Source organism: Mobula hypostoma, chromosome 7 (assembly GCF_963921235.1).
Source record: "Mobula hypostoma chromosome 7, sMobHyp1.1, whole genome shotgun sequence".
Lineage (NCBI taxonomy): Eukaryota > Metazoa > Chordata > Chondrichthyes > Myliobatiformes > Myliobatidae > Mobula > Mobula hypostoma.
This window is the reverse complement of record NC_086103.1, coordinates 121,980,838-122,005,999: the sequence shown is the minus strand read 5'-3', so window position 1 is coordinate 122,005,999 and position 25,162 is coordinate 121,980,838. Positions and strand designations below refer to the sequence as shown.

At 39.5% G+C, this 25,162-nt stretch overlaps 1 protein-coding gene across 1 annotated transcript in view; it reads left to right on the top strand.

The window, feature by feature from the left end:
- The window catches only part of tmem135 (transmembrane protein 135), a 429,004-nt gene that overhangs the window by 263,648 nt on the left and 140,194 nt on the right, over positions 1-25,162 (top strand). Inside the window, exon 6 of the mRNA XM_063053891.1 lies at positions 19,935-19,981. Coding sequence (XP_062909961.1) covers positions 19,935-19,981 — 47 coding nt within the window. The remainder of the gene's footprint in view (positions 1-19,934; positions 19,982-25,162) is intronic.

The following is a 25,162-nucleotide window of genomic DNA, read 5'->3' as shown; positions in this document are numbered from 1 at the left end:
ACTTACAGGAAACAGGCCAGAATGTAATTGTGAACAAACTGCTAGGTTATTTAGTGCTTCCTGCCTGTCGACGAAAGACAAAGAACTTCACTTAATTATCAGAGTGGAATTTTTGCAAAACTGCTTCCATTCATACAGTAATCCATTTTTCTTGGTCTGTCAGGATCCCATTGGCGTAATCATAGCATCATTAGCTCAGATGAATTGACAAATATTTTCCACAGTTCGCTCAAGTAACTAGTTGCTCAGTACATATGATTCTTAATTACTTTCTTCTGAAATTAAAGTAGAAATTGGAATTTTTATTCTCCCATTAGTATGGAGAAACCACAATTTGTAACTGGTATCTTGGCTTCTACATTACTGCTTCATGTATTTTTAAGCCAGCACTTTCCACTATTTTGCTGTCTAATGTCAAACAGTCTGACATTTGTTTTATTGTATTGTACTAAATAATCTTGTTTACTGCCTTGGTTAAGGAATAGTATTTGGAATATTATGTTCAATTTTGGTCAGTCCGCTAGAGGAAAGATGCCACTAGTAAGAGTGCAAAGAACTCTTGAGAATGTTGCCAGTTGTAGAGGATGGTGAGCAGACCAGTATGTAATTCATTAGACTGCAGGAGAATGAGGGGTGATCTTACAGAGGTGCATAAAATCATGAGGGCATAGATAGGGTGAATGCATGGTCTTTTTCCCGGTGTTGGGCATAGAATTAAGATGAGAAGGGAAAGATGTATTCGGAACCTGAGGGGCAACATTTTCACCAGAGGGTGGTCAGTCCATGGAATGAGCCGCCAAAAGAAGTTGTTGCTGTAGGTGCATTAAAATATTTAAAAGGGACTTGAACAGGTTCAGGTTCTCTGAGGGCCTAACCTAGTCCCAACATATTGATGCAGCTATAAAGAAGGCAAGACAGCAGCTATATTTCATTAGGAGTTTGAAGAGATTTGGTTTGTCAACAAAACACTCAAAATCTTCTGTAGATGTACCGTGGAGAGCATTCTGACAAGCTGTATCACTGTCTGGTATGGGGGGGGGGCGGGGGGGCTGCTACTGCACAGGGCCTAAATAAGCTATAGAAAGTTGTAAAATTAACCAGCTCCATCTTGGGTATTAACCTCTGTAGTACCCCCATCACCATCACCCAGGGCACGCCCTCTTCTCATTGTTACCATCAGGAAGAAGGTAGGGAAGCTTGAAGGCATACACTCAGCAATTCAGGAACAGCTTCTTCCCATCTGCCATCCAATTCAATGGACATTGAACATATGAACGCTACCTTAATTTTTAAAAAATATATATTTTGTTTTTGCACTGCTTTTAATCTATTCAATATACATATATACTTACTGTAATTCGTCTACTTCTTTATTTATTTTTCCTTTCTATATTATCATGTATTGCATTATACAGCTGCTGCTAAGTTAACAAATTTCACAACTCAAGCCGGTGATAATAAACCTGATTCTGATTCATGGATAGGAAAGGTTTAGAGGGACAAAGACTAAATGCAGGCGGCTTGGGGCTTGGTTAGATTGGCATCTTGGTTGCTGTGGACCAGTTGGGTTGAAGAACATGTTCCCATGCTGTATCAATCTATGCTCTACTGGCTGTCAGCCTTTGTGTATTGTTTTCCCAGTTTAAATTATTAACCCCATTTTTCAGATGTTACATGGGCTATATTTTTCAATGGTGCTTACTTGCTTTACTTATCAAAATGTTGGTAAATAGTAATATGCCTTTCATTTGATCAGCCTCCTTTCAATTCAGTATAGCATCCTGACAAAATCTCCTGGTTCTTGCTGGCAGATATCCCCACTACAGCTGAACTAGGCTACATCAGGGGTCCCCAACCTTCTTCTTTGCACCGCGGACCGGTTTAATATTGACAATATTCTTGCAGACCGGCTGACCAGGGTGGGGGTGTTCAAGTGGGGTTAAACTCACCCTCAACATGTCTTTTACAGTTAGGGTTGCCAACTTTCTCACTCCCAAATAATCAACAAAAGTATCAGTCAAATCCCGGGACACTTTACCCCAGGAAAGACTACCATGACCATGAAGCCTTGCGCGGGCACCTGTGTGCGTATGCGTGACCTGCGCATGTGATGTGTGCATGCGCGTACGTACCGATTTTTTGCCTTCATCTTCCCGACTACACTGTACATACATTATTTCTACTTTATATAGGCCGTGTATTTATCATATCATTCCTGATTTTACTCTATGTTAGTGTTACTTATTTTCGGTTTTATGTGTTATTTGGTATGACTTGTTAGGTTATTTTTTGGGTCTGGGAACGCTCAAAACTTTTCCCCATATAAATTAATGGTAATTGCTTCTTCGCTTCACGCCATTTTGGCTCGAAAGGTTTCATAGGAATGCTCTACCTTAGCGGGGGAAATACGGGACAAACCAATTTAGCCCAATATACGGGATGTCCCGGCATATACGGGACAGTTGGCAACCCTATGTTCAAGTTCAACAGTGCGTGACGGGGAATGAGGAAAGGAGCAGCTGACTCATAGCGTTTCCTCGCGGCCCAGTAGCACATGCTTTGCGGCCCGGTGGTTGGGGACTGCTGGGCTTCACTGATGTGAATGGCTGTAGTTCATAGTCATAAAGTTGTGGAGCACAGAAACAGGCCCCGTGGCCCACTATGGCCAACTATTGCACTCATCTATAATAATCTCTCCTTTGTGAATTAATATCATGTTCCCCTCTGCCTGCTCATTCAAATACGGTACTGTGCAAAAGTCTCAGGCACATCTCAAAAAATTATGTGAAGCAAAGATACTTCAAAAAATAACAAAGTGCAAAGTTTCTAAATACCAAAAAAAACTATAAAGAGCAGTAAACAGTAAAAAAAAATCAATATTTGGTGTGACCACCCTTTGTCCTTAAACCTGCATCAATTCTCATGGGTAAGCCTAGCAGCAAATCTGCTGGTAGGTTGTTCCAAGCAACTGGGAGAACTTGCCATCGTACTTCTGTAGACTTTGGCTGGCTCACTTGTTTCTGCCTCTCCAGGTAATTCTAGACGGCCTTGATGATGTTGAGATCAGGGCTTTGTGGAGGCCATGTCATCTGAAAGTATATTAAAAATCTATGGTGTCTAAAACTTTTGCACAGTACTGAATCTACCCCGATGCCTCCTAAATGTTGTTCCTGCCTTCACCACCACCTCCAACAGTTTATTCTAGATACCCCTCAGATGCACGTTAAACTTCCTCCCTTTAACTTTGAACACAGCTCTAGATTCCCCTATCTTGGGAAATAGATACTGGCTACCTGTCCCATCTGTGCCTCTCATAATGGTATCTAACTCTGTCATCTCACCACAGCTTGTTCACTCCATGAGGACTGAACCCAAGCTAACTAAACTTGTGAATCTTTCCTGCATTACTTCCAGCATAATCACACCTCGTCAGAGTTTGGTGAATTTCTGCAACTCTGTATCCAAGGGCGGTGGATGCTGGATCATTGAGACAAATATTTGATAGATCAAGGAATTATGGGTTCCATCTCTACCTTCTGATCGTCAGATCCGGGATGTTTCAAATGTCACTGAAACAGTGATATCACTGAATTAAACTATCTTCTGTACCACCTTGTGTATTACATTTGGCCTTGACAGGTTTTCGAGAGATCATATGTGGGACAGAATTTGATACCAGTGAGTATGTATCTTATGAGCAGATGCTTCTGCTCAGACAGATGTTAGACTATACCTTTGGTATAAATTTGCCAATCTGAAGAGTCAAATGTGAAAATTAATGTGAGCTGAAAATATTGGGTGTAGTGCTGATACTCTAAGCTGTAGTATTTATCTTTAGGCCTCTGAACTAGGATCAGTAAAGCACGACTACAAGCTAAAAGCTAAGACTTGTAATCTCTGTACAAGTGTTTCTGGTATGAGAAGACCATATTTAATGCATGGCTATGTAAAATAGCTATGGGAGAGAAGGGAAACAAAGAAAGTACCGGGGGCATGTTGAAAAAATGAATGTGGTAAGTTGAAATAGCATTGTGTTATCAGAAGGTCTGTGCTGTTAATTCAAAGACTTGTTTGTCCTTGTTTGGGTGATGTTACAATTTCTGAGGCACAGGAAGAGCTTGTAGAAGAGCTGGGGCATTTTCTCAGTGTTTTGCTGAACAGTTAATCTCAGTCTACCCTAGTAATTTAATTTAATTGCCCTTTTGACTCATTACTGTTTGTGCAACTTTACAAAGCCCAATCTGGCTGCCTTATTTGTACAGACATCCCACCCTGCAAAAACTCATTTCAGGGAGGTAGCACCATCAATTTGCGGGAGACTTCCGGGAGAGGAGGGATGTGTGCAATAGAGTTGCTCCTTAGCAGCTGGCCAGATAGTTTAAATAATGTTAGCTATGCTGGTGAACAAATGACACCTGTTAATCTCACCTCAACATGTCTTTTACAGTCTTAACCCACCATGGGCAATAGAAAAGTCACTGTTGCAAACAGTGCAGCGAGTAACACTGTCATTATTTTGACCCCTATTAGGCAGGGCTACCCTTTAGTGTAGTCTGGGGTGATGTACGTTTTATATTTTCTTTGAAACACTCTGCCATGGCGCGCTCTCGCTCGTGCTCTCTCTCTTGGTCGCTTTCGCGTTCTCTCTTGCTTTCTCTCACTCGCTCTCAAAAAAATTGATTTCTGTGATATTGTCTATAATTTGCGGGCATCAGGGAGCCACTATTCATATGTGGGAGGCTCCTGGAACTTCCGGGAGAGGTGGAATGTCTGTTTGTATATGTTTAAAAAATTTACTTCAGAATATGTTTAATAAAAAAAAATACAACAAATGAAGGAACTCAGTGGTTATATGAGCAATGGAATGGTTGATGTTTCAGGTCAAGACCCTGCAAAAGTTCTGATGCAGGGTCTTCACCCAAAATGTTGACTATCCCATTCTCTCCACAGATGCTGCTTGGTCCACCTGTTTCTCTAGCAGTTTGCTTGTTGCTCCAAGCAAATTTCTGGCATCTGCAGTCTCTTACGACCTCATGAAGTATTTATTTATTTATTTATTTATCTATTTATTGAGATACAGCATGGATTAGGCCATTCTAGCAATCCCCCCAAAGTAATCCTAGCCTAATCATGGGACAATTTACGATGACCAACTAGTTCGTCCCTGGACTGTGGGAGGGAACTGGAGCACCTGGAGGAAACACAAGCGATTATGGGGAGAATGTACGAACTCCTTACCGACAGTGGTGGGAATTGAACCTGGGTCATCTGTACTGTAAAGTGTTGTGCTAACCCTTAGTTTATGATAAATTGCTTAGAGCAACCCGAGATCAGGAAAGGCACCATACAGTTGCTAAAATGTGCATTTCCCCCCCCCCCCAGTGGAATTTGTCTCAGGGGTTAGAATTCTAATCATAAAATTTGTTTACCAGACAGTGTTTTATGCATAACTGCAGGTGAAGACCAGTTCTAATGTTTCAGAATGCATTTTATTAAGGAAAAGCAGTGTTTTTTTTCCTGGTACTGGGAAGAAAATAGTTTTAACTTAAATTAATTTTCTTCACATACAATGGTAGTGTTTTAGAGAGCAGCACAGGATACAGGCCATAAATTCTTATTATTTTTGGACCCATGCTATAGGAAGGATGTGATTAAGCTAGAGCGGGTGCAGAAATGTTGCCTGGTCTTGAGTTATAAGGAGAGATTGGATAGGCTGGATCTGGTTTCTCTGGAATGAAGGAGGCTGAGGGATAATGTTATAGAGACTTATAAAATTTATGAAGGACATAAATAGGGTAAATAGTCAGTCGTTTTCCCAGGGTAGGGAGTTTAAAATTAGGGGGAAGTGAGAGTGGGAAGATTTAAAGGGGATCTGAGGAATGTTTTTCACATGGAGTGTAGTGAGTATATGAAACAAGGAGGTGGTAGAGCCAGCTTCAGTTACACCGTTTAGAACAGAATTGGGTAGGTACATCGAAAGGAAAGTTTGAGAGGATGTTGAGCCAAATAGATAAGTGTAGTAGGCATTTTGATTGACATGGATGAGTTGATGCAAAGGAACTATTTCTGTGTTGTATGACACTTTTGGAGCTGCATGTCTTAATTTGCTGCTGGTTGTAGAATGTTGGTAATTTAGTACATGTACAAACAAATTGCAAGTTAATACCAGAACAGGAGTAATGCACAGTCAAATATTTGACTAGGGAAATCTTAGTTATTGTTCATATGCCTGTATTCTCATTTACTTGTAGCAAGCAGCACATGACTTTGCATCCGTAAAATGACTGACAATTTTGGATGTAATAAACATCTGAAAAGGGGACAGGAAACATTATTTCACATTTTGAGTAGCTTTGCTCACTTATTTTTTTCCAAACATTTAAATAATAACATTTGAATAAACTGCTGACAAAATTATATTTAAATGAGGTGCAGTTTAAAAAAATCCTTAATTTCAAATTTCTGTGCTATATGTGCTTAATGTTGCCCCCTGTAATGCTGCAATGGAATTTGGTTGTAAATGTTTATAATTGAAATATCCTAGCTAATGATAATGTTAGTACCCCTCAGCATACTGCCTGGAAAATTTTTCTTGAATGCATTTTGAAATAGTTAGAAATATTCTAATTGCCAAAGAATATATATTTTTAAATTATGATGTATGTTCCACAACTGGCGCTGCAACAATACAAGTACTAATTTGATAGATTCATGTGAAACATCATGTGAGAATGCCCTTAGGGTTAGGGGAGAGGTCAGGGTGGCCAAGTCTAACTTGCTGTGAACTAGAATGAATGTACTACCATGGACCAACTTATAATCAGAAATGAACTGTGAAATTGGGTATGCATGTTGCAGATGTTACAAATTAAAAACAACCGGAATAGCAAAGGTTGAAAATAGTTGAAGTATTATTAGCTACCCAAAATAAATTAAACTAAATAGCCTTTCAGTTCAAGGAATTTTATCTTTATTTCTTGCTTACACTTTTAAGTCCAATCCTAATGTAATAAATTCCTTCATTGAGATATGTTTAGAGGAATAAAGCCAGCAGTTGAAAATGTACGGAAACACCAAGCCTTGGTGTTGTGACTTAATTAGCTATTTACAAAGACCAGGGTTTTGGAATGCAGTGTTTTTTTCTTCCTGTGTAATATTTTATTTAGGACCCAGCAACAGACCATGGTGACACATACATCCCTCCCAAATCTGTCAATGAGTCTCGAGCTTACAGTGTATACTGGTAAATTCGAGACTTAATATGGATGAATAGCTGAGCTCTAACAGCTGCCTTAAGAGCAGGGTGCCAGAGCCAACGTGATTCAACCTGATGATCTCAAATTGATTACACCAGGTATATCACCCAGTTATTTAGTTTATATTAAAGTAGCATATTTCTTTTTATTTAAGAAATGACCATACATTTTATAGGTATGACCTAGTATAGAGTCCAGTTGCTTAATCTCCAGCAAGGTAGGAATGAAGATGCTATGGTTTATGTAGCTCTCTTACATTAGGGAGGGGAAGTTTTACTCAATAACGTGGATTAATGTCAGATGAGAGCAGGATTGTGTTCAGTTGTGAACATAACTGGGTCATTTGATGAACTGAGGTACATCAATAAATAATGGATACTTCTGCATTGCACTGAAGGATTGTACCACAACAGGAAGAGGAGGAAGAACAGGAAGAGGGGAAGACAGGCAGGAAGTGAAGCAGTACTGATGGCAACAATTATGGAGACCACTGGTTATTTTCCCTTTGAGAATGGCTGGATACAGCATTTGCTTACAAGATTGACTTTGTGCACAAGATTAGTTTTATGTGACTATTTTCCATTCTCTTCAGTTTGCTGAAAAATTACACAAATTTTACCTGAATCCATTGCTGCAGTTTGTCACAAGTGTTTAATACAATTAGTGAGTCTAGTTTTAAAAAGATGTCGTAAAATAAGTGTTGCTTGTAATCAAATGAAGCCTCTGCCCTGCTTCTGATTCATTATCAAAGTGATGTCAATAAGTACTTGGGAAAATTAATAGAAAAATATGTTTGGGTTGAGATGTTCTCTGATTTTGGCAATTTACTTGCAAATATTTTGTCACCATGCGAGGAAACATCATCAGTGTGCTGTTGATTGTGCTGTGTCCCCTGAATGCTTGGCATTTATATACTTTTCAATCAGCTGATTGGATGTCATTTTGGAAACTCAGCTATAAAGTGGCATGGCCACCTCTCCCTAGTCTCTCCCCATGAATATCAAGAGGGGTACAAGTTCGAATGGGCCTTAGCGAAACTCACGGAGCAAGCAAACATGCAGCATGCAAGAGAATTCGTAGAAGCATGGTTTTGTGTGAACAATTATCTAAACGAACACAGAGACTTCAATCCCATTTTTGAGCCAACGTGGATGTATTCCTGACCACAACGCAAGAAATTCACCACACAACCAATTAGTGAAGAGATTGCTTCCCCACATCCCAATTGAGTATCCAAAATGATGTCCAATCAGCTGATTGAAAAGTATATAAAGGACAAGCATTCAGAGGACATACCACAAACAGCTCACTGACGATGTCTCCTTGTATGGCAATGAAACATTTGCAAGTAAATTGCCAATATCAGAGAATAACTTAATCCAACCATCAACCACCCAAGCTACATATCTTCTGAATTATTTCCAGAGAAAATTTAAAGGCATCCGTTAGTCTTGCGAGACCATGGATCTGCACCTGGAAAGTCTTCACTCTCCAGGGCGCAGGCCTGGGCAAGGTTGTATGGAAGACCAGCAGTTGCCCATGTTGCAAGTCTCCCCTCTCCACGACACCAATGTTGTCCAAGGGGAGGGCATTAGGACCCATACAGCTTGGCACCAGTGTCGTCACAGAGCAATGTGTAATTAAGTGCCTTGCTCAAGGACACAACACGTTCCCTTGGCTGGGGCTCGAACTCACGACCTTTCGGTTGCTAGTCCAGTGCCTTAACCACTTGGCCACATGTCCACGTCCAGAGAAAATATGTCCTTGAAAAATTATATTTCCAATAAAGAGAAAAACTGATTAAAATTGAAAACTTAGTTTAGATATGAGAATACTGCAACAAAATATCTGATTATGAAAACAAAACAGTGTAAGATTACATTTGCATATGTTTGTTCCCTGAAGAGACAGACTGATGTGTCAATCTGTCAGTGCCTTACTCTGAAGTAGATAAACAGTGCCCTGGGCAGCAAAAAATGGTCCATAATTAGAGACACAAATTTGGTCAAACAGACGCTTAGAGAAAGAAATGTTTGTGTTCTGTCTGATGGTTTGTTTGTGAATTATGCTTCACACTCAAGCTGCAATAACTGCAAGATAATTTATATTTTGTTACTGTGTTGTCTCTGCTTTGCTTTAGTTTATATATTTTGATTTCCTTTATGCAAATCCTGTCTCCAGAATTCTCCTACACTTTTCAGTAAAGTATGGAAACTGGTAAAACTTTTTAAATGCTTATAATTATTATCTAAGTGTTCAGTTTCAGAAAGAAGGTTGCAATGCAGCCGCCTGTGAATATATTACTACAGTTAAATTAGTGGCATAGTTTATCATACATATGAATGTTTAATAAAATATTTGAATATAATCTATATTGTGTGTATTATAAGAACTTTGAAAGTTTGAAGAGTTATGAAAACTGTACTTAGTGAAACAGAGTACTTTCAATGTATGGCTAGTGGATATTACTTTCAGTAGAAAATTCTGCTTTTAATGAGTTGTCTAAATCTCATGTTATTAAAGTAACTGAAAAGTACTCTTTGCAGGTGTAGAGGAATGTGCTGGCTAGAAGAGGTCTTCAGAGAAACAGAAACTGAGATGATGGAGGTTGTGTGGGTGGGTGCTGGGGAGATGAGTGGAATGGGGCTGAGGAAGTAACTGTAGACATACTTGGTGGGTGGGGATTGGGGAATGCCTGAAAAACTATGAAAAGTTGAAATAGTCTGTTTGGAAGCATATGGATGTATTACACACTCCAGTAGTGGCCCAGGTAAAACAGGGATCTTTAACTAATACTGAAACAGGCCATAATGAAAGGTAGGATTTTGTGCAAGTAAAATCTGTTCAATATTGCATATCAACTTGTACATCCTTGCATATGTACATTATTCAAACAGAGGACACAGACTGTATAGCTGAAAGTGTGCCCAATTATTTTGAGCAAACACATTTTTGATAAATTTTAATACATGGCACACAATATTTGCTTTTGAGTGTTAGAATATTTTGGCCATATAGTTAAAATCATAAGTATGAGCTGACAATATAAAATAACTAATAATTTACAACAGTAGTCACACATACTCAAGGGCAGTTCATATTTACATATCTCAGTTCTCCCTATTGAAGGAGGCCATTCGGCCAGCAAGTTCAGCATCCCACTACCCATTTATTTCCCTATAACCTATTCTCTTTCACATGTCCATCAACTTTATCCTGATTAAAAGATATTTGAAGAAATACCTGGATAGATTGGATGGCAGGGTGGAGATGCATCTCTACTAAAGGAGGTTGTAGGTAAGGTGCTCCTTCCCTCTGCTGGCCTGCAGGTCACCCTTGGGCAAGGTGTAGCACTGGCTTAACCCCCCCCTCCCCCCACCGGATCAAGGTCACATGAAGACATGGGTGCAGCTGGTGGATGGTCGTAAGAGCAGCTGCTGCATATCAAAAGTCCTGGTTACAGTATGCAACCACTGATGCCTAGCAGACAATCTCTGAAGGATATTGATAATGACTGGGGTCACCCATCTTGTAAAAACAGTGCCCAGAAGAAGGCAATGGCAAACCACTCCTGTAGAAAAATTTGCTAAGTAATATCATGGTCATGGATAGAGAAAAGAATAAGAACAACAGCGTGAAGGGGGCCTTCCATGTCATATGACATGGCAGATGATGATGATAACCTGGATAGGAGGGGCTTAGAGGCATATGAGCCAAATGCGGGCATCTGGGACTATCGTGGTCAGTATCAGAATCAGGTTTATTATCACTGATTTGTATCTCATAAAATTAGTTGTTTTGTGGTAGCAGTACAGTGCAAAGAGATAAAATTACTAAACCTTACAAAATAAATAAATACGACAAAAAATAACAAAGTAACAGTCATGGATTCATTGACTATTTAGAAATATGATGACAGAAGGGAAGAAGCTGTTCTTAACTTGTGGGTACCATGGTGGCATGGATAAGTTGGGGCAAACAAACAATTTCAATGCTATATTACTCCATGACTATGATTCTCCTACCCACCTATACCAGGTTTAATTTGCAGTGGCTAACTAACCTACTAGCCTGTACATTCTTGCTATATGGGATGAACTTGAGTATCTGGGAAACCTATGTGATCACAGGGAGAATGTGAAAACTCCACTCATTTGATGAGCAATATAAAATCATGTTGTCTGGGAGCTCCTCTTAAAGTTTGAACTTGAGTCATGTTCTTCAAAAATTACTTGGACAATTTTACCTTATTCAGTATTGAAATGCTTTAAAGTAAAAATACAAGTTGCAATTACTATTTTTTTAAATTATGAGGACACGCAGTCCTCTTTTATTGTCCTTTAGTAATGCATGCATTAAGAAATGATACAATGTTCCTCCAGAATGATATCACAGAAACACAAGATAAACCAAGTCTAAAAATACTAACAAAAACCACATAATTATAACATATAGTTACAACAGTGCAAAGCAATACTGTAATTTGATAAAGAACAGACTATGGTCATGGTAAAAAAAAAGTCCCAAAGTCTCTCGAAAGTCCCATCATCTCACGCAAACGGTAGAAGGAAGAGAAACTCTCTTCCTGCCATGAACCTCTAGCGCCACAAACTTGCCGATGCAGCACCCTGGAAGCACTCGACCACAGCCGACTGAGGAGTCCGTACGAGAATGTCGAGCCCTGACACTGAGCACCGAGCACCATCTCTGCCGAGCGCTTTGACCCGCCCCAGCAATAGGCAAAGCCGAGGATTTGGGGCCTCCCCTCTGGAGATTCTCAATTGCACAGTAGCAGCGGCAGTGAAGCAGGCATTTCAGAAGTTTCTCCAGATGTTCCTCCAGATGTTCCTCCAGATGTTCCTCCGTGCTTCTGACGTCTGTCTCCATCAAATCAGGATTATGCACGGTACTACTAAACAAATACGATAACATTTCGGAGTGGCCGTACGCGCTGCGTCGCGCCGCCATCTTCTCCTCCTCACGTTAAACTATTATTCTCCTCCCTATTATTAAATTGGAAACAAGATTGTGAAAGAGTGCTTTTTAAATGACTGGTTAGAATGCAAGATTTTTTTGGTATTTAATTTATCCACAGCCAAGATTATCAAGATTTTTAAAATTGTCTTCTTTGATACCCATACAACTTGCGTCCTTGGTCAGGCCTGAGAAGCAAAGTGAGAGGTGAACAGATCACATCAATCACGTGTTCAATATCAAACTCCCAAAACAGGTATACTACTACAAGCTGTGCAGCAGGAGGACGTTAGCATGTAGCCATAGAAATATATTTAAAGGTGTGCTCAAAGCTTTCTTAAAATAGTGCAGCATCTTCACTGACTCCTGGGAGTCTTTGACTCACGTATACTTAAAGTGAACAAAGAACATTTAGGATGGCACAGAGGACCATGCGACCAGGCATTGGAAAGAAACAGAAGCACTGCACAAGTACTGGAGGAGATACAGCTCCTCACAGACTACTTACTTGGGTGACATGTTAGTCACTTGTCTATCTGTGGAAGAGTTGATGGTTCCTAAATTAGTCTCAGAACCTGCAGAACTAGAATTGAAGCAGATCATCCTTGATCCCAGGGGACTGCTTAAAAAGGAGAGACTCTGGTCAGAAACATTTAGGACTGCTACAGTCTGGTTGAGGACACTTATACAGGGCCTGAAGATTGTTGAGGATCCCAGCCACCCATCTCACAATCTCTTTGATCTACTGCCATCAGGAAGGAAGTACAGGAGCATCTGGACTCTGTTTGCCAGACTGGGTAACAGATTCTTCCCCTCAGCCTTGACACTAATGAATACCCTGCCACCACTGAGGTCTCATCACTTAGACAGCGAGCTGTTTAGACCATAAGACATTTGACCCATTGAGTCTGCTCCACCATTTCAGCATGGCTGAACAGAAAATAGGAAATAGTTTTACTGCAAACAACAGGAATTCTGCAGATGCTGGAAATTCAAGCAACACACATCAAAGTTGCTGGTGAACGCAGCAGGCCAGGCAGCATCTGTAGGAAGAGGTGCAGTCGACGTTTCAGGCCGAGACCCTTCGTCAGGAAGTATTAGGAGGAAGAATAGTACATCCTATTACATACAATTCTTTACTCAACTTAGCATGATAGATGATCAGCTAATCTGCCGTGATTATATTGTCTGGCAGAGCTGCCTCAAAGAAACCAAAATGGTTAACACCTGTTCCTATTTTTCTATATATCCCTTAGTTTACAAAAATTTAAATTAATATTAAACCTTTACATTCACGTGAAGGATAAACTTTATCAGATTTAATAAAATGTTGGTAATTCCTTCTCCATCATATTTTCTCTCTACCTGATTAGGGGTTAAGAACTGAAGATTCCTTCCAGTATCTACCCAAAAGCACTAACCATCAGAATGCTACTCCAACTTTGAAACTATTTTGTGTCCAGCCTATGTAGATCTTCAAGAATTGTAAAACTACTAGAGGGTTTCTAAAATTACTGAAATTGTTGTCTTTATAAATACCATTTTACAGCATAAATTTTAAGGGCTATCTATGTTAATTGTGGGTTGGTACTTAAGTCTCATTCTGTTGATTTCCTTCTGTTCCTTTGAGATCTGCATAACAAATTAATGTTCAGTTACACTTTTGTGCCATAGAATCACAAGTTAAATGTTATCAGTATTACTGAAAATCAGAAAGCAACGTGGTGTGAAACTTTTAAAACTTTCTTGCTCACTGCTTGCATCTGCTATTAAAAGTAGGAAATTGGGTAGTTTTACACAAAGGTTATTCATGATCACAGATTAAATGACAAAACTTCTGTTCAGATCAATGATCAATAGCTAGCAAACTTCTGTAAATTGTGCTTGAGCATTTCTAAGTGACAGAGTGATACCTTGAGTGATGAAAGAAGATTGACTATCTGCCAAGGGAGAGATATGTGATGTTTCAACTCAAAGCAACATGCCTTGACCTAAAGCAGCTGGGCAATTTTGTTTCACCCCCCCCCTCCGCCTCTCCTCTTGCCGATTCCCCTCCTTTTCAGCTAACCATTTTTTACTTCTATTTTCTGTTCGTTACTGAAGGCCACAATGCATGATATCTATGATAAGCTTCTTTTATGTGGTCAATCTGTACAATGAACAAAATATTCCATTTTTATATTTAATTTGGGTCAACCAATCAACAACTTTACATACCCTTCCAATTAAGATTAATGATTAAAACCAGAATCTCCAATTGTGCCCAAACTAGAACAGAGAAGTATAGGCTAACCCTGGTTATTACTTACACTATCCTGGCTGAAGGCAAGCTGAGTGTTCATTTTGAACCTGGGAATTTCCTTATGTGCCTGTCTTCCTACAGAATTCGAATGTTAACTACCAATGGCTCACAGAGATGTGAGATACAGTGAGTAATTTTGGTATTTAAAATATAAGCTGTAAACTTTACCTTTTCTACATGGTAGAAAGCAAATGTGCTTCTGTACAATGAGCTTCACCTTATCACTGTATGGAACTGTTAGAAAAATAGCAGCTGGAGAGAAACTGCATTCAAGGAAATGGTAAATTAAATGCAAAAAGTGATGAATAATTTCAGAGTCAGAAAGCTGGTAAATATTTCTAAAATTAGTATTTCCAGGAATTTTCACATTGTTGCGGAACGTTGACTGGATTTTCATGTTGTACAACAGTGGAGCAACAACTGTTCACTTTGGAGTTGATAAATTCAGTTCTCCATGTTTAAGGCAAGCTCAAAAATGTTGTCAATTTGTAACATTTGTCAGTTGAGTTTTAGGTTCAAGATGCTACCAGTATATTTTGATAAACCACAAAAGGAATGGCACATTTTCATTATTTCGATTGATATATAATCTGTCCATCTGGATGTTTAAGATTCCATAACTGTGTTTTCTGCTCTAAGTATGACTGTGCATTCTGGAGTGCTTTCTCCAAAGAATAGCTGTGATTGATCTCACACTAGTCTGAGAACCTTTCCACAGTCAAAGCCAGCAGAAATAGTCTATAATTTTTCTGGGTTAATTTGAAGTTGTAGAACGTGCTGTGTGTTGATTGCTTTCCCAACAATGTGTATATCTTTTATAAAGCTTGGGAGCACAGTGAATAAACTTGTTCCCTCTTACTTTGAAATATTTGTTGTTCAAATGATGGATTCATAGTGTTTGTCATATATGTGATGGTCGGCAAATAGGTATCAGCCTGATCTTCTCTTTCAGAGCATTTGGTCTATAACTCTAATTTTTTCTATTTTTTAAAAAAATGTGATGAGGGTTTCTGCCTCTGCCACCATTTCAGGCAGTAAATTCCAGATTGCTACTGCCCTCTGGATGAAAACATTTTTTTCTCACCTCCCATCTAATTCTTCATCCAGTTATTTTTAAATACAGTGGATTCCAGTTAACTGGGACACATCAGGACCAATACATTTTGGCCCAATTAAACAGCAGCCCTAGTTAGCTGAAGTTTCATTGAAGTAGTTAAATAAGTATAAAAAAGACAAACTACAATTTAACTGAGTAATAAATTATGAATTTAAATGAAATACAGATCAAATTCGAACACTATACTACTGCACTACTGTGTAATCTGACACTAGTTAGAAACTGTTCATCAACAGTCTCCTGTTCCAATCAAGCGGCATAGTATCCCAAATAAACAAAGGGAATCCCGGCTATTTTCTCAATCAGTTTTTGTTCTTTTAGGGTTGTCCCAAATAAGTGGCTGCTTCAATTAATCGATAGCTGAATTACTGGAATCCACTGCATATATATGTTACACCCCACCCCACCCCCCCTTTTGCTCAAGGAAATAGATTCTTCCTATTTACTGTGTTTAGGCCCCTCAACTAATTTCATACACATCATTAAAATCTCCTCTCAGTCTACTCTGTTCCAAAGAAAATATCCCTAGCTTATCCAATCTTTCCTCACAGCTAAAATTTTCCGTTCCTGGCAGCATCCTCATAAATCTTAATAATTGGTGAATTGGTTTAAAGGAGTTTATTTTTTCTGTGATTTTCTTTATTTGTACAAAAAAATTACATCCTTTTTACAGCTGGATTTTTAACAGAAAGTTAAACATACTTACATAGTTCAAATTTCAGTTCTGTCCCTTAAATAAGCATTAAGCTCTCTCTGTTATACTTGTTATACTAGTTTGATATTTTATGTAGTTGATTTGAATTGTCAGGCTCAATATTCCCACTTGAAGAATATTCACTCATTTAAGTATTCAGAGCCTCTGCCATGCCACCACTATGATTACTACAGGCAGTTAAGCCAATTAAATTTAACTGATTAAAATGTACATGGCATGTATGCTTACTCTGTGAAGCATTTCAATTGTTTGACATAGCCCTGTCTTAAAGTTTGCAAAGATGTGGGTCTTTAACCAGTAAGAAATCAAACCAGCTGATGACAACAGTCCTGGTTTGCTGAATCTTCCCTGTATAATTTGACTCATAGTTTCCCTGACACATTAATCATCATTATAGTCTTTCAAAATAACCATGTCTTGAATTTTATCAGAATAAGTTAGTGCTGAGCTTGTAGAATTTGTAGTTAAAGAGAGCGAATTTCTGTGTTGTGACCAATCAACAAATTACTTTAACGGTAAAGATTTTCTGTTGTTTAACTTTGATATTATAAATATTTAAATTAATGCAAACAACCAAATATAAAATATTTCCCTCCATTGTTCCATGACTGACCAGAAATTCAACCAGACCAGGCACATAAATAGTAACTAGAGTAAGATAACTGCAGATGCTGAAATCTTTAAAAAAAACAAGAATAAGAAAGTGCTACACATGCCCTTACACTTCCTCCCTTACTACCATTCAGGGCCCCAAACAGTCCTTCCAGGTGAGGCATCACTTCACCTGTGAGTCGACTGGGGTGATATACTGCGTCCGGTGCTCCCGATGTGGCCTTTTATATATTGGTGAGACCCGACGCAGACTGGGAGACCGCTTTGCTGAACATCTACGCTCTGTCCGCCAGAGAAAGCAGGATCTCCCAGTGGCCACATATTTTAATTCCACATCCCATTCCCATTCTGACATGTCTATCCACGGCCTCCTCTACTGTAAAGATGAAGCCACACTCAGGTTGGAGGAACAGCACCTTATATTCCGTCTGGGTAGCCTCCAACCTGATGGCATGAACATCGACTTCTCTAACTTCCGCTAAGGCCCCACCTCCCCCTCGTACCCCATCTGTTACTCATTTTTATGCACACATTCTTTCTCTGACTCTCCATTTTCTCCCTCTGTCCCTCTGAATATACCTCTTGCCCATCCTCTGGGTCACCCCCCCCCCTTGTCTTTCTTCCCGGACCTCCTGTCCCATGATCCTCTTGTATCCCCTTTTGCCTATCACCTGTCCAGCTCTCGGCTCTATCCCTCCCCCTCCTGTCTTCTCCTATCATTTTGGATCTCCCCCTCCCCCTCCCACTTTCAAATCCCTTACTCACTCTTCCTTCAGTTAGTCCTGACGAAGGGTCTCGGCCTGAAACGTCGACTGCACCTCTTCCTATAGATGCTGCTTGGCCTGCTGCGTTCACCAGCAACTTTGATGTATGTTACAAGAATAAGAAATATGCTGGAAGCATGCAGCAGAAGAGGCAACAACTTTGGGAAGAGACAAAGAGTCAGTGTTTTATTCAACGATTTTTTAACTGAATACATAATCCTCCTATCTCCACACAACTCCTGTTTTCACAGTTTCCAATTCCCTTAAAAGAAAAAAAAATGCAAGTCTGCTTCTATCACACTATCAGGAAAGATGGTCTAATCAAAGTAACCTTGTGTGCGAAAATGATCGAATTTTGTCTGGTTCTTTTTGGCCATTTTGACCTCAGGCTGGCCATCCTTCCAGTTTTGATAGTAGAATAAATTTTTAATATGTCTTGTATTAATTGGGCATCTTGTCATCACTGAGTAGAGATCTCTATTAATTTATAACACCCAAAGTGGAATCCTTTTTAGGAAAAAAAGTTAAAACCTCAAATTGAGTTCATCCTGGTGCGAATTGTCCAGTGGAGCACTTGGCTATTATTCACCTGAGTCATTAGAATATGTGGAAAAGTTTATTTATGAATGTATTTCTAATTAAGTTATTCTAAAATACTTTAATTTTGCTTATTGTCTGAATCCTATATTATCTGTGGGAGGCATGTATGGTCATATGGGATATAGCGTCATTAGATATATTGATTTTCAAAAGTGGATTAGTTGAATTGCTACTTCTGCTTATGTGAAATAAGTATGGTAAGTAACCCGTACAAAATGCTGGAGTCTCAGCAGGTTGGGCAGCATCCATGGATGTGAATATGTATTTGATGTTTTGGGCTGGACCATTCTTCAGGCCTGAAAAAGGAGGGGCAAGATGCCAGAATAAAAAGGTGGATGGAGGAGAAGGAGGTTAGCTAGAAGGTGAGAGATGAAGTCAGCTGTGTTGGAAAGATAAACAGCAGTAGAAGAAGGAGTCTGATAGTAGAGGGGAGTGGACCATAGGAGAAAGTGAAGGAGGAGGGGACCTAGGGGAGGTGATTGGCAGGTGAAAAGAGGTGAGAGACAAGACTGGGGAATAGTAAAAGAGGGGAGGGCGAGGGATTTTTTTTGCCAGAAGGAGAAATCGATATTCATGCCATCAGGTTGGAGGCTACCCAGACAGAATATAAGGTGTTGCGTCTCCGCTCTGAGGGTGGCGTCATCTTGGCACAAGAGGAGGCCATGGATGACATGTTGGAATGGGAATGGAAATCAGAATTAAAATATTTGACCACTGGGACGTTTCACTTTTGGTGGATGGAGCGGACGAGTTTGACAAAGTGGTCCCCCAATTTACAGCGGGTCTCATCAATATAGAGGGGGCTGCATTGGGAGCACTTGACACGATAGATGATCCCAACAGTTTTGCAGGTGAAGTGCTGCCTCACCTGGAAGGACTGTTTGGGGCCCAGAATGCAGGTGAGAGAGGTGGTGAATGGGCTGGTGTAGCACACTGGCTGCTTGCAGGAATAAGTGCCAGGAGGGAGATTAGTAGAGGGGGACAAATGGACAAAGTAATCGCAGAAGGAGCGATTTCTGTGGAAAGTGGAGGGAGGGGGAGAGGTAAAGGTATGTTTAGTGGTAGGATCCCTTTGGAGATGGCGGAAGTTGTGGAGGATGATGTGTTAGATGGGGAGGCACATGGGGTGGTAGGTAAGGACAAGAGGAACTCTATCATTATTAAGGTGGTGGGAAGATGGGGTGAGCACGGATGTTCTGGAAATGGAGGAGATGTGGGTGAGGGCACCATCAATAGTGGAGAAAGGAATACCCCATTCTTTGAAGAAGGAGGACATCTCTGATGTCCTGGAAAGGAAAACTGCATCCTGGGAACAGATGTATGGTAAGGTTTTAAAAAAATATTGCAACATGTTTGAGTTTTAGTCAATATATAGCAGTCAGTTGAATATCTGAAAAATATATTTTTTGATATGAAAGCCTGGATATCTGGCAAAATGTAGAGGTAGATCTCCTGTTTATTTGAAATACAATTTGATTAAAACAACATTTAAGACATTCAGTGTAGAAATGTGCATCATTCTTTCAGAGGAAGATTAAGAAAGACTAAATTGTCTATGGTTTCAAAATAACTTCCTTTGTATCTGTCCATGCAGGTCCTGCTGTTTTGCTTCACTGCTGCCCTGTACATGTTCTTCTTTAGGTAAGTGTATGGACTCTCTACTTCTCAGCTCTCTTTAATTGCTATCTTTGCTGCCCTCTGTAGCCTTATGGCTCATTGATCCAAGGCTTGCCACATACTTGAGGTTTGCTGAAGTTTTATTGGAGTCCACAAAAAGTGCAGACAAAGCTTTGAAGCCTTGTCACTTCTTTAAGCCCCTTAGGTCAGACTAGTGTGTTTGAATGCGTTTGCAAAAGACTTGGGCTGAGCCAAACAGATAGAATGTCACCATAGGTCATCCCATTTTACTTCAGAACAAAACTATTTGGAGTAGTCTGCTGGGTGTACAAGACATGACACAGAGAATCACAAGTCACGGTTCAATAGTAAACCACAAAGAATGCTGACAGGATAATGCTCAAACAGAAAGATATAGCACTGACTGTCTCCGATGATTATTAATCACTTTTGTACAATCATTGTTTGATAGAAGTGAAGAATCTTAGTGGAATTCATTTTATTTATATACTTTTTTATGTAGCTTAATGATACTCTAAGATTGCAAAAAAAAAGTCTACAAGAAGAAATGCAGTGTTTTGGAGACCATTCAAATATTTACTAAAGTCTTCCTTGTTAAGATGCAGATAAAAGAAGATTTTTAGTTTTCCTGGGATTGATTTGGTGAATTATTTGAAAATTTTATGATCATAAAGCAGGGTTCAGGTTGCCAAAAGAAGTTGTGTTGCAATTCAACTGATCTAAATATTCAGTCCTCAAGTACCAGCAATTCAAATGCAGGTTATAAATAGTGATCTGCTGACAAGCTTGGAGATTTTTTGTGCTACTCAAACAATTCCATTGAATCTTTTTGAAGATGTATAGATCTAATCTTTGAACTATATAGTTCTTTAAAGCATATGTAAAATTTGATTTTTTTCTGGATCTAGAATGAAAATCACATTTACTCATGCTCAAAATAAATTGGACATTTTTTTTGTGGCTATTGTCTTGATCCTCGAAGAAAGTAATTTCTTACAGGACAAACTGCCTTAATTTTGCAAACAAGCTGGAAATTATTTTTTTCCGGAGAATTGTTAAAGTGGTATTTATTTTCAAATACCAAATATTGGAGGAACATTTTTGTCCTGTGATCCTTCACCAGTTACTAGACTCATGATTTGAAATAAAATATAGCAAATTTTCACTTACCAGGATTCCTATTTCATTTACAAAAGAGATTCTGCAGATTCTGGAAATCCAGAGCAACACACACAAATGTTGGTGGATCTCAGCAGGTCAGGCAGTATCTAATCAGACAACATTTCAGGCCGAGACCCTTCATCAAGATTGAAGCAGACTGGAGATTTCCCAGCATTTTGTGTGTGATTCTTTCATTTGGTACTTTAAGAGGGACAATATTTCACACTGCTATTTTCACCGATAAATATATGGCTACACTTGTTTATTGTGTTTTATAGGATTGCTTTTATATTTATTGTGTTTTTATGCTTATTTTGTTTTTAAAAATTCTGCAATGGATCCAGAGTAACAGTCATTTCATTCTCCATCACACATGTGTAGTGAAGAATGACAATAAACAATTTCAAATCTTGCAAATTAGATAATTCAATATTTTACTGCTTCATCCCTCCAAAGGTTATGAAATGTAATGTAGTTATAGCTGTATTTTTAAGTTAGTGTTGTAGGCATGGATATATTGTTTAAAATGAAATAACAGGGATTTATAATAATGACAAATTGGGGTCCTTTCTGTCCATCTGGAAGATCCCATAGCACTGTGAGAAGATAAGCTGGAAGTGTTCCAAGTATTTTCCACCCTGCCTTGATTTTATTCCCCACCTTCATATTATTTAGCAAAGCAGGAACAAGTTGTTTTCCTTGCCACAGGACACACAGTACAATGCAGTAGAAACAGAAAAAAGCTGTTTCTTTGTTATAGCTGGTGAATTACTACAGCAGCTGCAGTGCAGTTGTCTTGAGTAATTGGGAGATAACCCAGCAAAATGCTGGTAGTACCCTTTGTAGAGCAACACCTTTTGATTTTGATCTTAAAGACTGATCTACAGATTGTGCAGATTGTCAGTATGATGAATCAGTCCAAACTTCTGATGGATAACTTGTACCGTTATTTAAGAAGGGCAGCAAAGACAAGCCAATGAATCTAACTTTAGTGGTAGTTAAATTATTGGATGGGATTTTGTGGGATAGGATCTGTTGACATTTGGATTGGCAAGGTTGAGTTAGGGATGGTCATCAAAGCTTTGTGCAAGGGAAATCAAGAGGATAGTTAAGAGCAGGGCAGTGGATGTTGTCTGTATAGACTTCAGCAAGGCCCTTGACAAGGTCCTGCATGACAGGCTAGTCTGGAAAGTTAGATTGCATGGGGCCCACAGAGAGGTAGCTAATTAGATTTATAATTAGCCTGATGAAGAAACAGAGAGTGATAGTTGAAGGTTGTTTCCTGGACTAGAACCTGTGATTGGTGGGGTATCACACGTGGTTGCTGATACCTTTGTTCTTCATTATTTATATAAACCATTTGGATGTCATTGTACAAAGCATGGTCAGTAAGTTTGAGGATGATACAAATAGTGGTTGTCAGGATCAGAATCAACTTTATGACAATATGTCATTGACATATGTCGTGAAATTTGTTGTTTTGTGGTAGCAGTACAAAGCAAGAGATAAAAATTACTATAAGTTACAATAAATAGTGTAAAAAAAGGAATAGCGAGGCTCATGGATTGTTCAAAAATCTGATGGCAGAGGGGAAGAAGCTGTTACTAAAACATTGAGTGTGCATCTTCAGGGTACTGTACCTCCTCCCTGATGGTAGTAATGGGAGAGGGCATGTATCAGATGCTGAGGGTCCTTAATGATGGATGTTGTGTTTTTGTGGCATCGCCTTTTGAAGGCATCCTTAACCATGGGAGGTGGTGCCATGATAGAGCTGGTTAAGTCTACACCTCCCTGCAGCCTCGTGCGATCCTGTGTGTGGGAACCTCCATGCCAGCATGTCATGACATGCAAACCCTGCCACAGCTGTTCTACATCCGATGTCTCTAGCATTATACAAATTGCCTTTTTACTGTCATAATGGCTTTCCATAGGTTGTACCTGGATCTCTTGTAGGGCTTTGAATTGCCAGTCCTGAAATTCACAGACCTAGCCTTCAGCAGACTAGGAATCACCTGGTTCATGTAGGGATTCTAGTTTGTACATGTTTGGTATGTTCTCAAAGGTTCACACTCATCCACATAGGTCTTAATGAAGTCGATGACGACTGTGGCATTATCAGTCAGATCTGAAGATGAATCCCTGAAGATGCTCTAGTCCACTGATTCAAAGCAGTCATGTAAGCAGTCCTTCACATCCTTTCACGTTATGATGCAGTTATACAAGACCTTGGGAGGACCACACATGAAGTATTTCAATTTTGTGCAGTTATGTTCACCTGCTGTAGGAAGGTCAGTGAAAATTAATGAGGATGCTGCCAGGACTTAAGGCCTGTGTTATAGGGAGAGGTTGGGCAGGCTAGAACTTCATTCTTTTGATCCTGTGGTGATAGATAAAATAGTTTAAAAAGCAGTTAGTGGCAAAAGACATTTGGATAAGTACATGGATAAGAGGGGCTGAGAAGGTTATAGGTCACTCGTGGTCAAATGGGACTAGCTTGGTGGGTACCATGTTTAGCATGGACAAGTTGGGCCAAAGGGCCAGTTTCCATGCTGTATTACTCTATGATTCTATAACACTGTGCACGTATCTAGAAGATAAATCTCATCAATCCTGTTCCCCATTTCTCTGGAGCTATTTATTCAAATTATTTTCTTGCAGAGTTTGTGCTATTTGCTTTAGAAGACACTGATTGACATTGATTCTGTTTCCAGCACCCTAATACCATGTAAGACAGTGGTCCCCAACCTCCGGGCCGTGAACCAATACATTTCTGCGAAGAATGCAGCGGTGCAGCGGTGGCCTGAACGCATCCAGCACAGCCTTAAGAGAAAAGTGGAAATAAACAAGCTAATTAATTGCGTGCCGGGCAGCAGCTAATTAATTAGCTTGTTTATTTTGGCTTTTTTCTTAAAGGTGTGCTGGGTGCGTTCTGACTACCGCTGCACCGCTACATTCTTTGCGGCAATGTCTGCGGCCCGGAGGTTGGGGACCACTGATGCAAGGAAGTAGAAAACTGACCAGAATTCAAACACAATGAGGTTCTCTGATGTAATGTAACACTGTCTCCCCTCCCCACCTCCCAATTACCACAGCTCGTTATCCATTCTCACTGTCACATCACTGTTCTGTGTATATGCTCCTTCACTGGCAGATTCATTTAGAGAACAAGCAAAATAAATCTGGTGTTGAACTACATTGTTGTAAGGAATCAATAGCTTCAGGAAAAAGCTGGGGAGAGCATCTGGCAGATAAATAGAAGGAGAGGAAATCTCATGAGGAAGTGGGCCAAGTTTTCTCCCAATCTACTTGACATCTAAACACCAGATTTTGTCCCTTGCCCTTTATGCGTACAGGTCTTCTCTGGTTTAAAAATGCCTGTCTCGTACAGCGGTCCATATGAGCAAGCTTTTGGCAGATTGGCAGTGTGGATTTGCTGACTGCTGCAGGTCTGTAGGCATCTTCAGCCACCTGGGAACTTGGTTTGCAGTTGCTCTTTCAGCTTGTGAACTATTCAGGTTACAAATACATCACGTGTACAGAACCTTATGTTGTTTGCAAATCATAACAAATTTATTCAAAATGCAAACACTGTATTAGTTTTTAATAGCTGGTCTTGATTCTGCCAAAATGTGTTTACTGTGGATACTTATCAGCTAACATGAAAAATGCTATTATTTTATATCGTGGTAGATATGAGCTGCATTTTGAACCATTTTACTAATTGTGATTTCACAGTTGAACTGAAGTGGTAGCATGCTGTACAGACCTTAAGTTACAGTTGTAAAACTTTTTTTGAAAAGAAAACAATTTCCTTATTTGCTCTGCACATGGCTGTCTAAATAAGTGCAGCTTATCTGAGTAAATACTGTTCATAAACGTAAGAGATTCTGCAGATGCTGGAAATCCAAAGCAACACGCACAAAATGCTGGACGAACTCAGCAGGCCAAGGAGCATCTATGGAAATGAATAAACAGTTGACATTGCAGGCCAAGACACTTCTTCAGGACTGGAAAGAAAAGGAG